Source organism: Rousettus aegyptiacus, unplaced genomic scaffold (assembly GCF_014176215.1).
Source record: "Rousettus aegyptiacus isolate mRouAeg1 unplaced genomic scaffold, mRouAeg1.p scaffold_m13_p_4, whole genome shotgun sequence".
Lineage (NCBI taxonomy): Eukaryota > Metazoa > Chordata > Mammalia > Chiroptera > Pteropodidae > Rousettus > Rousettus aegyptiacus.
The window spans coordinates 147502717-147514831 of record NW_023416307.1 but is presented as its reverse complement, the minus strand read 5'-3'; the positions used below and the strand labels follow the sequence as shown (position 1 = coordinate 147514831).

The following is a 12115-nucleotide window of genomic DNA, read 5'->3' as shown; positions in this document are numbered from 1 at the left end:
GTCATTTAGAGCGTTCTGTCCTTTCCGCTACCTTCCTCATGGGAAGTTTTATGTTCTGCTCTTAGGTAGAAAAGGGGCGGTCCGAGTACCTTTCCTGTATCTGTTGTTTCTCAAGTCTTCAGCTCAAAAGAATTAACATGTCGAAGTGCCATAATTTGGGATGGCATGTTCTGATCCCTTCAAAAAGCCTTTCTGTGGGACATTTAGGGGGATCCGTGGCTGCCTTGATGGCCGCTCAGTTCCTGGTCAGCTGAGAGTCCCAGGTCCACTACCCTGATCTGTGTGGTGTTCATTTCTCAGCAATCTCCATTAACAGGAGCACCTATGCAATGGGGATCATCCAGAACTTTATGGTGCACGCGAATCACCCTGGGGTCTTGCAGAGATACAGGTCTGGCCCTGTGCGTCTGGGATAGCTCGAAATCTCTAATGAGCTCCCAGGTGATCCTGCTGCTGCTGCTGGCCAAGGTACTGCGCTTAGCACAGGAAGGCGTGAGAGAGGAGCCACACACAGGTCAGGAGACCAGGTCCTATAATGATATGCTGGAGGACCCTCAGATGTGAAGCCAGAAGCCAGAGGCAACCTGGGGGATCAGGGTACTTGTTCCCCATCTTTGGAAGGGACGTGTCCTTATTGAGAGTAACCCCTCAGACGGCAGATTTAGAAAACAGGGTAGGGGTACAGTTCGGAATCCACAAAGGGGTGAATCTCCTCGTAAGTTAGGCTGGTCACGATTGGGATGGCCTGCTGTATAGAGCTGTGGACTCTTTGCCATTTTGAGATTTCCATCAGAGATGAACGATAGTCTGGTGGGAAGATGTTTTAGACAGGTTCGGGTGGCGAATTTGATGGTTTCAGAAGTCCCACGGATTTTGGAGGAAGAATAAGTCCAGGAAGGTGTCATTCCTTTGATTTCAAGGATTAAGATAAGAACTGTTCTGAAGCCAAGAATGTGAGGCGCCAGTTGGAAAAACAAAATGAAATGAAATTCGCACAGTCAGTGCATGACCTTCAGTGTAATTAAACGGCTTACGCAGGGCAAGTACAAGTCACAAGGACAGCACCGAAGAGTGTTACGTAACTCCTGACAGCGGACACTGGAGACAGAAGCATGAAAGACACTCAGCGGCCTCCAGCCACTTTCTGGAAGGGACAAGCATCTGCACAGTTCTTAACCCGCCCCCCACCCCCCAGGTTCTGCTCCTTCTGTTGGCGATGCTAAGGGGTCGATCCTCAGACTCAAAGGGTAAAGCTAAACCATGAAGAGACAAAGAGAAGAATATGTTTTAGAAAGGCCATAAAATGATTTTAAAAAAATGGATTTGGTATTTGGAAAATGTATCCATCAGAACCCGGACATTTAGCATAATAAAATTTCAAAACGAAAGGCTGGGTTTCTGCCATGTTGAACCCGCTCTGACCTCTGTGGAGCCAGGTTTTGAAGTGGGAGGTGGTTTCTGCGAGGAAGGGAATTTTGTTATTTCACGTAGGGATAGATATTTTTGTCTTGGCGTATGAAGTCAGCCAAATGCTTTGAATGCTGATCATTCGGTTGGGAGTATTTACAAATATTTGTGAGGGGCATGTTTTTTCATGACTCACGCAGCAAATGTGATTAACGTCGCTGGGCCATCTGGAAACGTCAGGCGGCACGCTATCTTTGTCCTTCCCTTTCAAACTAGATTTCGTCATCTGAATTACTCTAATAATTACCTCTCTCGTCTCCTTTCAGGCTATGTCTGTCTCGAAACGCAGACCAGGGCAGAATTGCATTTTTGTTCTACATCCATGATTTTCCATTTGGTTAGGTTAATTATGGAGACATTGATTAGAGTGCCCCGTGGTGACTCAGACCCGATAATTAAGACATATTCTGCGTGCAGAGCTGTAAGCTCACTGGCAGGATCCAGAGAAGGTCTGGAGAACTTATTCTCATCTAGGGGAGGATGGGGAGTGGCTGCCTGCCTTGCACCTTTGGGTGCTGCTGCTCCCAGGGCTCCGATGGAGCACAGGGAGGACCAGAGTGCTCCCCGTGGCCCTCTTGCCTGCAAAGTGCTGGTAGGAGCTTTGAGATCCTTTGTCCCATCCCATTAAAGATGTGAGTGCATGTGCCTGCAGACAAGTTGATAATTTCTCCTACGGTTCTGGTGGCCCCAGTGAGTCTCACTTAGGTGAAACCACCAGACTTGTCCCAGTAAGTTCCACAGTGCTGTCGTTAACTGCTCAGGGCCCCTTTAGCCTGACCGTTCAGCTTCTGGAATGAGACGCAGGCAGGTGAGAGTTGGGAGAGTTTTGAAGCTGTGACAGCAGAGGGTGGATCACCACCCTGCCTCATAAGGGGCCTTTGGTTTGAGAGAGGAGCAGGAAGATATCAATGCCTACTTCCTGTACTTCTCATTTCGCCCGAAGTCAGTCCAGCTATTCAGAGGTGAGCTGTTATGCTGGCTAATGTAATACGGTTTACTTAACAAACACTTATATTGTGCTTCTTGGGTGTCAGACGCTGTTTATAACACCTTACGAATACTAGTTCATCTGGTCCTCCTCATAGTCCTGTGAGGTCTTTCACATCCCCATTTTGTAGATGAGACGATGGAGGCACCCAGAGGGCGAGTTACACAGTAGATGGCGAGCTGGCATTCGGACCTGACAGTTGGGCTTTAGCATCTGTGCTTGTAACTGGTACGTGACACCTGATCGTCCAGCAAAGAGCTGGAGGCGAGGAGGCCCATGCAGAGGCCCCCAGGAGAACCAGAGGCAGGTGGACTGGAGGCAAACCAGAACCAGCGGGACGCAGAGCCGGTGGTCCTCAGCCCTGAATGGGACCAGGTTGTTGCAGAGGGGGCTTGGCCATAAATTCCTGAGGCTGTGCAGGGTCCAGGAGGGGTCCCTTCAGGGAGAGGGGTGGCTGTGTCGCTGAGGCCATTTTGGAGAGTTCCCCGGAACTCTCTGTCTGTCTGGGTTTCAAGATAAAGGCAGCAAAAGGGCTGTGATTCTTTTTTTTTTTTTTAAAGTTTTATTGCGAAGTTGCTTTGAAAAAAACTAAAATATGAATTTATTTAATCTTATAGTTAACAAAATTTATGTTTTAATGAAAAGTATGCATTACTTTATCTTCCGCCCAGCTTTACTGTGGTGTAATTGACAAACCAAAGTGCAGCGTGATGATTTGATATATATATACATTGTGAAAAGATTCCCACAATCGCAATCAAGTTGATTCACGCGTCCATCACCTCATATAGTTATTTATTTATTTTGGCGAGAATGCTTAAGATCTACATTCTTAGCAAATTTCAAGTGTACAATACAGAACTGTTCACTATAGTCATCATTCTGTACATTAGATCCTTAGAACTTATTCTTCGTGTAACTTTGACCAAAGTCTCCTCATGTCCCCTCTGCCATCCCTGGAAATAACCATTCGACTCTGTTTCTATAAGTTCAACGTTCTCTCTCTCTTTCTCTCCCCTACTCCCTCCCTCCCCCTCTTCTCTCCCCTCTGCCCCTTCCTTCCTTCCTTCCTTCCTTCCTTCCTTCCTTCCTTCCTTCCTTCCTTCCTTCCTTCCTTCCTTCCTTCCTGCCCTCCTTCTGATTCCATTATTTTCTCTACTCTCTTATGGATGAATTTCCTTCTGGGCCTGAGATCCTTGACAACCCCAAGCTTTGTCCTTTTTTTGGTAAGCAAGGGCGTCCAGCAGGTTGCGGCAACAGGTCTTGGTGGGCTACGCCTTTCTCAAGAGGCAGAGGGAGGAAGAGATGCCACACTTTCAGAATCTTTCATTCAAAGCTTCCTGTTAAGAGATGGCGCCGGCTGCTTTCTGTGACCGAATGAAATCAGAGTGGTACTTGGGTGGTCATGTGGCTGACAGGTCTCAGAACACCTTCCTGGCATGGAGCCAGCATCTTCCAGGTGTGCACAGACCGGCTGCTAGGTGCAGCTGCCTGGGATAGATACAGAATGGGGCCCCGAGCTGCTTCCGCCAGAGGGTCAGAAGGAGGCAGGTATCAGCTTCCTCAATCCTGAGAATGAGGGGCTGTGCCTTTATTTCTTGGTATCCTGAAACCTCTGTCTAGGTGAGGCTCATGTCGGGGAGGCAGCTGCTCTGAGTCTAAACGTTTTCTGATGTTTGGGAGACAAGCCTCCGGTTAGGTTGCCCTTCTACCCTCCCGTGTGGGTACCAACTAGCGTTGCGGGAAGTTGGGGTTTGGGTTTGTGCCTGATCATTTCACCTTTCCCGGAAGTGGAAACTGCCTCCGTAGCATGGGTTACAAATGTATCTTTCACTTGCTGCAGGATAGGCTAGGCTTACCCCCTCATTGTTTCTTTTCTTAATGTCAAATATGTTTTTAGCTTTGTTATTTCTTGCATGATGATCTAAGTGCTTGCTAAACTCACCTCTTGAGGTTCATTTCTTAGGTCTCCTCACAGTCATCATGTAGCATGAAGATACCTGGAGAGTGAAGGACAGGACAGCTGAACTTGCCAGGGGGAACTGGTTTACCAGAGGTCAGAAAGCTGGTCCCCTGGACTTGCCGAAAGGAAGAGCATGTCAGATGGGACCTGTTTTGATGAGAACAAGGGAGCGCAGTCAATTCCGTGTATACATTTCAGAGTGAGGGTAACTTGTCTTTGCCATTTTTTAAAAAATGACTAATTCTACCCTTTTCTAAAATCTAGTGGAAGTGAAGTCGAAGGGAAGAATCAGAGATGATTTCTTTCATCTTCACGTAAAAACGTTAACAATTAGAACCCAGTTTGCCAGTTCAGATACATAGGAATAGATCTCAGTTAGATAGCATTCGGTTTTAGTTATTATGTGCAAGCAAGGGCGGCCACCTCATTCTGGTTTGCCCAAGACTATTTCAAAAATGAAAGTTTTAAAAATGAAAGTCCCACATCCTGGGAGCCGCCCTCAGTCTCAGGCAGTCTGGGGCCACTAGTCACTCTCCAGCTAACATTTCACCAGGTAGATTATAAACATTGACTGGAGCTCCTGACCTAAGCCTATTTGTTGGAAAATATCACCGCCCCCTACCCGCTTTTTGAACAAATGCGAAAACAGAGGTTCAGGTCAGCAAAGAAATGGCTCAGGACCATTTAGCTGTAAATCTTGGAACTGGAATTAAAGACTCATTCCATTTGGTTTTTAACTAACTACCCATCCTCTAAATGAAGGACTTTCTTTAACATCCCTCCACTGTTATTCTACTTCTTCATTCTAATTCCTTGTTCTTTCCCTTTTTTTTCTCCTCTGCTCAGACTTTGCATGACCCACAGGCATTCACTAAATCTAATCTGTGATCAGAATATCATTGATTCTTGTTCTAGGCCAGTGCTGCCCAATAGAACTTTCTGGGATGATGGAAATGTTCTACATTTGCCCTGTCCAATGTTATAGCAATTAGTCCTCGATGGCTATTGAACTCTCGAAATGTGGTTAGTGCATCTGAGAAACTGAATTTTTAATTTAAATTTAAATAGCCGTCTGTGGCAATCTGGTGCTACCATATTGGATAGCACAGTAAATCTAACTCATTGGTTCTTTAGTTGAAAATGTGAGCACCTGTCACTGAGATCAAATTGGATTTATCAATGTTGGACTAAATTGTTAGCTCATATAGGTTTATTGTTTGTTATCCTGACCTTTTATGTTTGTTGTCTCATTAGTTTTCTTTCTTTGTTCTCATCATAATTTTGGTGGTTTGGGGAATTTGATTTCTTACAGGTTCAACGAAATGGAGACAAATCTACCAGTTTGAAACTAGCTGATTTTGGCCTTGCAAAATATGTGGTGAGACCTATATTTACCGTGTGTGGGACTCCGACATATGTAGCTCCTGAAATTCTTTCTGAGAAAGGTAAGTGCTATGCATTTGCTCTGTGGAACTCTGGCTCTCTTACTAACCAATATTTCATTTTTAGTATTTCCTATTTTTCAATATGGAGCAGTCCGAAATCTCAGAGAGTTGGTGCTAAGCTTGCACTTGGGTTTTAGTGGAAATATTTGAGGTGAGTCTCCTTGACCAAAGCACGAGAACTTTTTGCTCATCAGGACGGCCTTATTGCAGAGAAGGGATTGGTGTGTGTGTGTGTGTGTGTGTGTGTGTGTGTGTGTGTGTGTGTGTGTGTGTTGATACGACAGTAAGGTGGAACGATGGTGGATAACTGGGTGGGGAACTCATGTAAGCAAAGCCCTTTGTGCCACTGACCCACGGCTACCTCTGATGGGAGAGATGTGAATCAGTTCTTATGGCAATTGGCTTAAAAATTCCTCCAAAAGCGGGGAGGGTGCCATTTCAAATCCCATGTATAATATTTATAACCTGTTTCTACGTTGTATGAGGATCCAGTGAACTGTTTTAGTGACACACTCTATAGAATGTATAAGAAGGAAATCGTCATTATTACAAAGCTCCAGATATATGAATGACTGTTTAGCTTCTGAGGTGCTCCTGGAGGAATCAGTTTAGGCACCTGATGGGAAGGCTCTGGATGGGTCGTAGGGTCATAGGGAGAAGGGAGAGATAGTCTCCCATCAGCAGAGGCATCGGGGAAGCTAAGATGAAGAGACTAGAATATGCGTGGAGGTTGGTAGGGCATTGAGAAGACTAGTCTCAGTGTTGCAGAGGGAGGTTTAGTGGGTTGAGTAGGTTGAGCGTGGATTCCCCATGATTGGGAAGGCTGGGCAGAGGAATACGGATGCAGTGTGGCCAGCATAGTAGCCATGGTAACGTGGCGACGGTGAGACAGCAGAATGCTGAGCAACCATAGACATTTTAGTGGAGGCACTGATGAACTGGATGAGAAAAGAAGAACAGCAAATAGTCTATACGAATCTTAGGGGACCTACAGTGTTCGTTGGTAGCACCAATCATAAAAGGGTGTTGGCAAGGAAAGCTGTTTTGGGAGCTGGGATGGCGCGCTGACTCTGCAGAGATATCAGGATGGACCCACGGAGTTGTCTGGTTGGCAAGGAAGGGAAACTGGGCTGAGTGTGTGGTTTTGAGATTCCTCAGCTCAGAGGTGGCAGCCAGAGCGGGCGAGGGAATGAACTCCTCGGTGATGCCAGCAGTCGGCCAAGGGCAAATGCGTGAGGGAGGCCAGGAGCTGGGGGACAAGAGAAGAACAGAGAGGTGAGCAGAGGACAGGGCAGCCAGGGGCAGGAAGAGGATGAGGACGGTGCAATGTCACAGAGGCTGAGGGGCCATATTTCAAGAAGCTGGGATGCCTAGCAGAATCAGACTCTCCTGAGAATAAAACATGGCTGAGAACTGAGAAAGGCCATTAAAGTTGGCTAGAAAGAGGTCACCGGTGACTTATTCCCTTAATATTTTTTGTCGATTTGTGTCTTCACTGTATTGCTCTGGGGCTTAATAGTGAGTATCTGGCTTAGAAATTTAGGCTGCCAAGTGTTTTCCTTTTCCAAAGATAAAAAGTTAGAAAGTGTTTGAAGATGTGTATATTGCAGTTATAAACTATGGGGAGGATGACTGGGCAAAATGTATCAAAAACCTTTATCGCATATTACTTCGTGTATTTAATTTCTAGAGAGTTATTTTAAGAATATAATCAGAGATGTGTACAAATATTTAATGTATAAGGAAGTTCATCACAGAATTACAGTTGTAAACAAAATTAGAAAACTTAAATTACAATGCAGAGGACTCATTATAAAATGGGAATGTTAACAGCTATTAGAAATCATATCTTTGAAGAATACTTTTTATATTTTTTCCTAGGAAACTCCTGTATAGGAAATACCACGATATAATATTAAGTGAATGAAATAGGGTATAAAATACGTACGATGTGATCCTAATTCTGTTAAAGGAAATATAGATATACATATGCATGTGGGGAATACAGCTAGTAATATCAGTCTTTTTACAATCATTAAAAGAGCAAGTAAATATTTTTGAGGCGAGAGAAGGTAATGAGTAAGGAGGACGTAGAGGCTGCTGGTGTAGACCACGGTTTCTTTAACTATCGCTGGCGAAGGGCCGGGTTTTAACATTTCCAGGACTGCGTGGACCCATATAAAGTCCTGCTGCGTGTGATCAGGGCACAGCCCGTGCCACATGTGACTTATCGTGTGTCCCACGACCCTGAGCTGATCTGTACCCCGTTCAACGAGACGTGTCCTTTATTGTGCAGCCGGATGCTTTGGCCACATCGAATGGCTACGGGAGTTTCCAGATGTTTCCTTTCAATTTCTGTGCTCCTTTTATGACAGACCAGTAATAAAGGATGACAGAGCAGCAGTCATCTGAGGACCACACTTCGGGTCACATTGGTGTGGACCCCGTGTTCGTAGGAGTCCACAGCCACGCGACTGGAAGTGGCTCTTGCTTACCGACAGCTGAGGTCCGCTGTGACCTCGGCCTACAATTTTCGACTCTTGTTCTCATCGCACATGATCCAGCCTCATCTCAGTTTTGCTTGTGTCTCTGCCCCTGTCGCACAGGTTATGGGCTGGAGGTAGACATGTGGGCGGCAGGCGTGATCCTCTACATCCTCCTGTGTGGCTTCCCCCCATTCCGCAGCCCGGAGAGGGACCAGGACGAGCTCTTCAACATCATCCAGCTGGGCCGCTTCGAGTTCCTGGCCCCTTACTGGGACAATATCTCTGACGGTGAGATTTGGGGTTTCCCCAAGCAGGAGGAGTGAGGATGTTTAGCCGGAGACCCTCCCGGGTTCTGACTGCATGTCAGGTTTTAGGTCAGGTGTGTAACGAGACACGCGGAGGGCCCACAATCGCACCTGGCACGGAGGTGGGCTGACGTCAGACTGTGATGCCTCCTTCACTTCCTGCCAGCCTCACGAAGATTTATGAGGCACTCTGAAATCGTGACTTGCTTTGAGATTTAACAAAAGAGTCTAATCACTAGTCGTGGTCACCAAGTAAATACTTTTCTTTAAGGCAAACAAAAACCTCAGAACCGAAAAACGTCAGAAATGTATAACCCTCATTTGGAAAGATAAAGCCATCTCATATAGAGAAGTGTCTGTGAACGGAACAGACTGGAAGTGCTTCTTTCACTCATAAATTACCAGGGGTCCTGTAGGGGCACACCAGGGCGCAGGGGATCAGAAAAACAAGGAGTGAGGTCTCTTCTTTTCAGTGGAGCAGAGGCATCTGTGGTCTTCTTCTTTTCTGGCCCTTTCAAATGGAATCCTTCCCTTGTGCCTACTGATTTGTCTGTGCTACTCAATGTCCTTATAAAGCTGAGAACTAGATAAGTTGAGTATTCGAGTCTTTAGCTTAAAATATAAAATAGGAGTGATTACTTTTTTCCCTCGACTTCCCATAAACTTGTCATCTGAGATGTGATTGAACTACCGTCATCACCACCTCTGTCTCCTCCCTTGGGGTTAGGGATGGTGAAAGGGGAAAGCTTCATTGTTTTCCCCTTAAATAGGGTAGGGAGAAGGGTGGCTTTGCTACAGGCAGAATGGGGGTCTTGAGCTGATCTAGGAAGAGGCAATTTGGTAATTGAAGGACGAAAAATCATTTTAGAAAGTTTTACGCAGCACTGTCCTTAGATTTGGGCATGGGTGGCCCCTGCTCTGGGCCCCATACCTTAGAGCAGGGGTCCCCAACCCCCAGGCCACAAACCAGTATCGATCCCTGGCCTGTTAGGAACCAGGCCACACAGCAGGAGGTGAGCAGCAGGCAAGCAAGTGAAGCTTCGTCTGTATTTGCGGCCGCTCCCCAGTGCTAGCATCACTGCCTCAGCTCCACCTCAGATCATCAGGCATTAGATTCTCATAGGAGCATGGGTCCCTGGTGCCAAAAAGGTTGGGGACCGCTGCCTTAAAGGGCCCAGCTATGGTTATGCCCCTCCCCACAGAGTGAGGAGACTGAGGGACTAGGGGTTGTTCCCCTCAGATCCCAGGTCTCTCCTTCTAGGCCACTTAATTGGGACCCCAGAATTCTTTACCCAAATGGCCCAGGCCCACTTCCGAGACCGGTGAGACCTCTTTTCCCAGCCTCTCCCAACAGTGCCGCAGGGTACCCAAGGGATGGCTGTCTGGGGAGGGGAGTAGAGAGAGCGTGGATCTGCTGGCGGGGTGTCCAGTTGTCCACACGTGTATGTGTGAGTCTGAGAATTCCCAGTTTGAACCTGTGAGTCCTTTGAGAATCTTGCAGGAGTCATGACGTGGCTGGGGCAGGTACCAGGGTGCTTTGTGGGCAGGATTTGCCCAGCATCAACCGACTAGGGTAGAAGAAATCCTGGGGTTCCAGTGCTCAAGGGGCGGCTGACACTGGTGTGGAGGAGGGGGTGATTGGTGGGTGAGCAGCTGATCTGGAGCAAGGGGGGGCCCCAGTAAAGGAATTGAGAAGTGGGTGATTTTTCTTTTTTGAATCCCTGCACATTCTTGAGTGATTGGAAGTGGAAGCTCAGAGGCCAGCCTGGGAGAGCCCGCAAGCCACGGAGACGTCTCTTCCCCTTCCTGCCTGCCACCCGGCTCACTAGTTATCACCACATCTCTCTAGAAACAGTCATGGTCTTGGGCGGAAAATGAAATTAATTATAAATTTGCACTTCTTCCTACTTACATTTCTTTATACACGTTTTTCACGAAGGCATATCTATCCACTTAGGAAGGAAGATTGAACATATTGAGCAACCTGATTGTTTGACTGACAGACTTAAAACACGCAGAGATATGAAGTGTGGCCTCCGTTTGTTCTCTTGCTCTGGGCGCCCTGGGGATGAGTGACAGACCAGGCCCCCGGGCTGTAGAGAAATGAACAAACGTCTTCGAGAGCTGCTCTGTCCAGCAGAGTAGCCCCTAGCTACATGTGGCTATTTAAATCTAAGTCTAAGCTAATTAAAAGTAAATACAATAAAAATTCAGTTCCTCCGTTGCACTAACCACATTTCGAATGCTCAGCAGCCCCAGTATGGACACTTTCCATCATCACAGAAAGTTCTGCTGGACAGTGCGGCTCTGGAGGGGCGTGTGGGACGGACGTGGACGTCCTCGTGTCACGCGTAGGAAGGAAAATTCAGAACCACCTGCATCATCTCTTTTTCCCTCCTCCTCTCACTTCGACAGCTGCCAAAGACCTGGTCAGCCGGCTGCTGGTGGTAGACCCCAAAAAGCGCTACACGGCCCACCAGGTTCTTCAGCACCCCTGGATCGAAACTGCGGCCAAGACCAGCACAGCGAACCTACAAAAGGAGGTGTCCCCCAGTAGCGACGGCCACCCCCGGAGCCAGCACAGGCGGTCTCCGGAGCAGGCGTCACTGTCACTGCCTCGGGCACCTGTCCAGCCCCCCGTTCTACTTAAGGCTGGAGAAGAGGACAGAAGTTGAGGAGAAAAGCAGTAAAAAGGGCTTCTTCACGTCCCTGGAGAATCGGGAAGGAGAGATGCTTCCGTATATTTTAAAGCATATTTACAACGATAAACTTGAGTCTTAATGTTAAATGTTGTAACATATTTTTAGATTTGTATATTGGGAAACTTTAATATCTTTTGTGTGTGTGTGTGGGGGGGGGGGAGACTTGTTATCAGTGAGGAATTTTTGGTAATAATGACGTGTTTTGTTTCCTCTTTGTAATCAAGTTCGTGGTATACTATATGAGTGGTGCTTACCGGGGCCTAACCTCCCCCTGTGCGATTAATAAGGTGAACCATGGTCTTTCTGTGTTAATAAAATGTGCTCTTAGTGACTGGAGTGGGTCGCATTCTGATTCCTTCTTAATGCAAGTGGTGAGACCGCAGCCGATATGACCACGTATAAATGTAGCAATGGACACGATTAACTGGCAAGATCTGTTTATTCGGGATGTGCTGGTCTTGGTCTCTAGCATTTTAGTCTCACTGAAAATCAGATTTGGTGCAGTCTGAAAAAATGGAGAGAAGAAATCATGGATTCATTCTTGCCCCTTCGATACCTATTTATACTGCTTTTCAGCCAATTATCTCTGAGCCTGAGTCATTTCTACGTGAAGTTAGGCGCTTCAGGCTGCGACTATGTTAAAACATTTGCAGATCACGAGGGAGCCATTTAGTGCTTAATATGTTAGAAATGCAGTCAATGGATTATACTCAGGCTCAAAAAAAAGCTCAGACAGTTCAGGCACGTCCTACCTGCAGG

At 46.8% G+C, this 12115-nt stretch overlaps 1 protein-coding gene across 4 annotated transcripts in view; it reads left to right on the top strand.

Annotated features, from left to right (window-relative positions):
* The window catches only part of DCLK3 (doublecortin like kinase 3), a 70127-nt gene extending 58388 nt beyond the window's left edge, over nucleotides 1-11739 (top strand). For 3 of the 4 annotated variants that reach the window (XM_016124043.2, XM_036219515.1, XM_016124042.2), the window contains exons 3-5: nucleotides 5731-5863; nucleotides 8470-8637; nucleotides 11070-11738. In XM_016124043.2, coding sequence (XP_015979529.2) covers nucleotides 5731-5863; nucleotides 8470-8637; nucleotides 11070-11329 — 561 coding nt within the window. In that variant the 3' untranslated portion in view covers nucleotides 11330-11738. Of the gene's footprint in view, nucleotides 1-5730; nucleotides 5864-8469; nucleotides 8638-11069 lie in introns of all 4 variants that reach the window. The other variant, XM_016124039.2, reaches the window with a different exon arrangement.
* The last annotated feature ends 376 nt before the right edge of the window (nucleotides 11740-12115 follow it).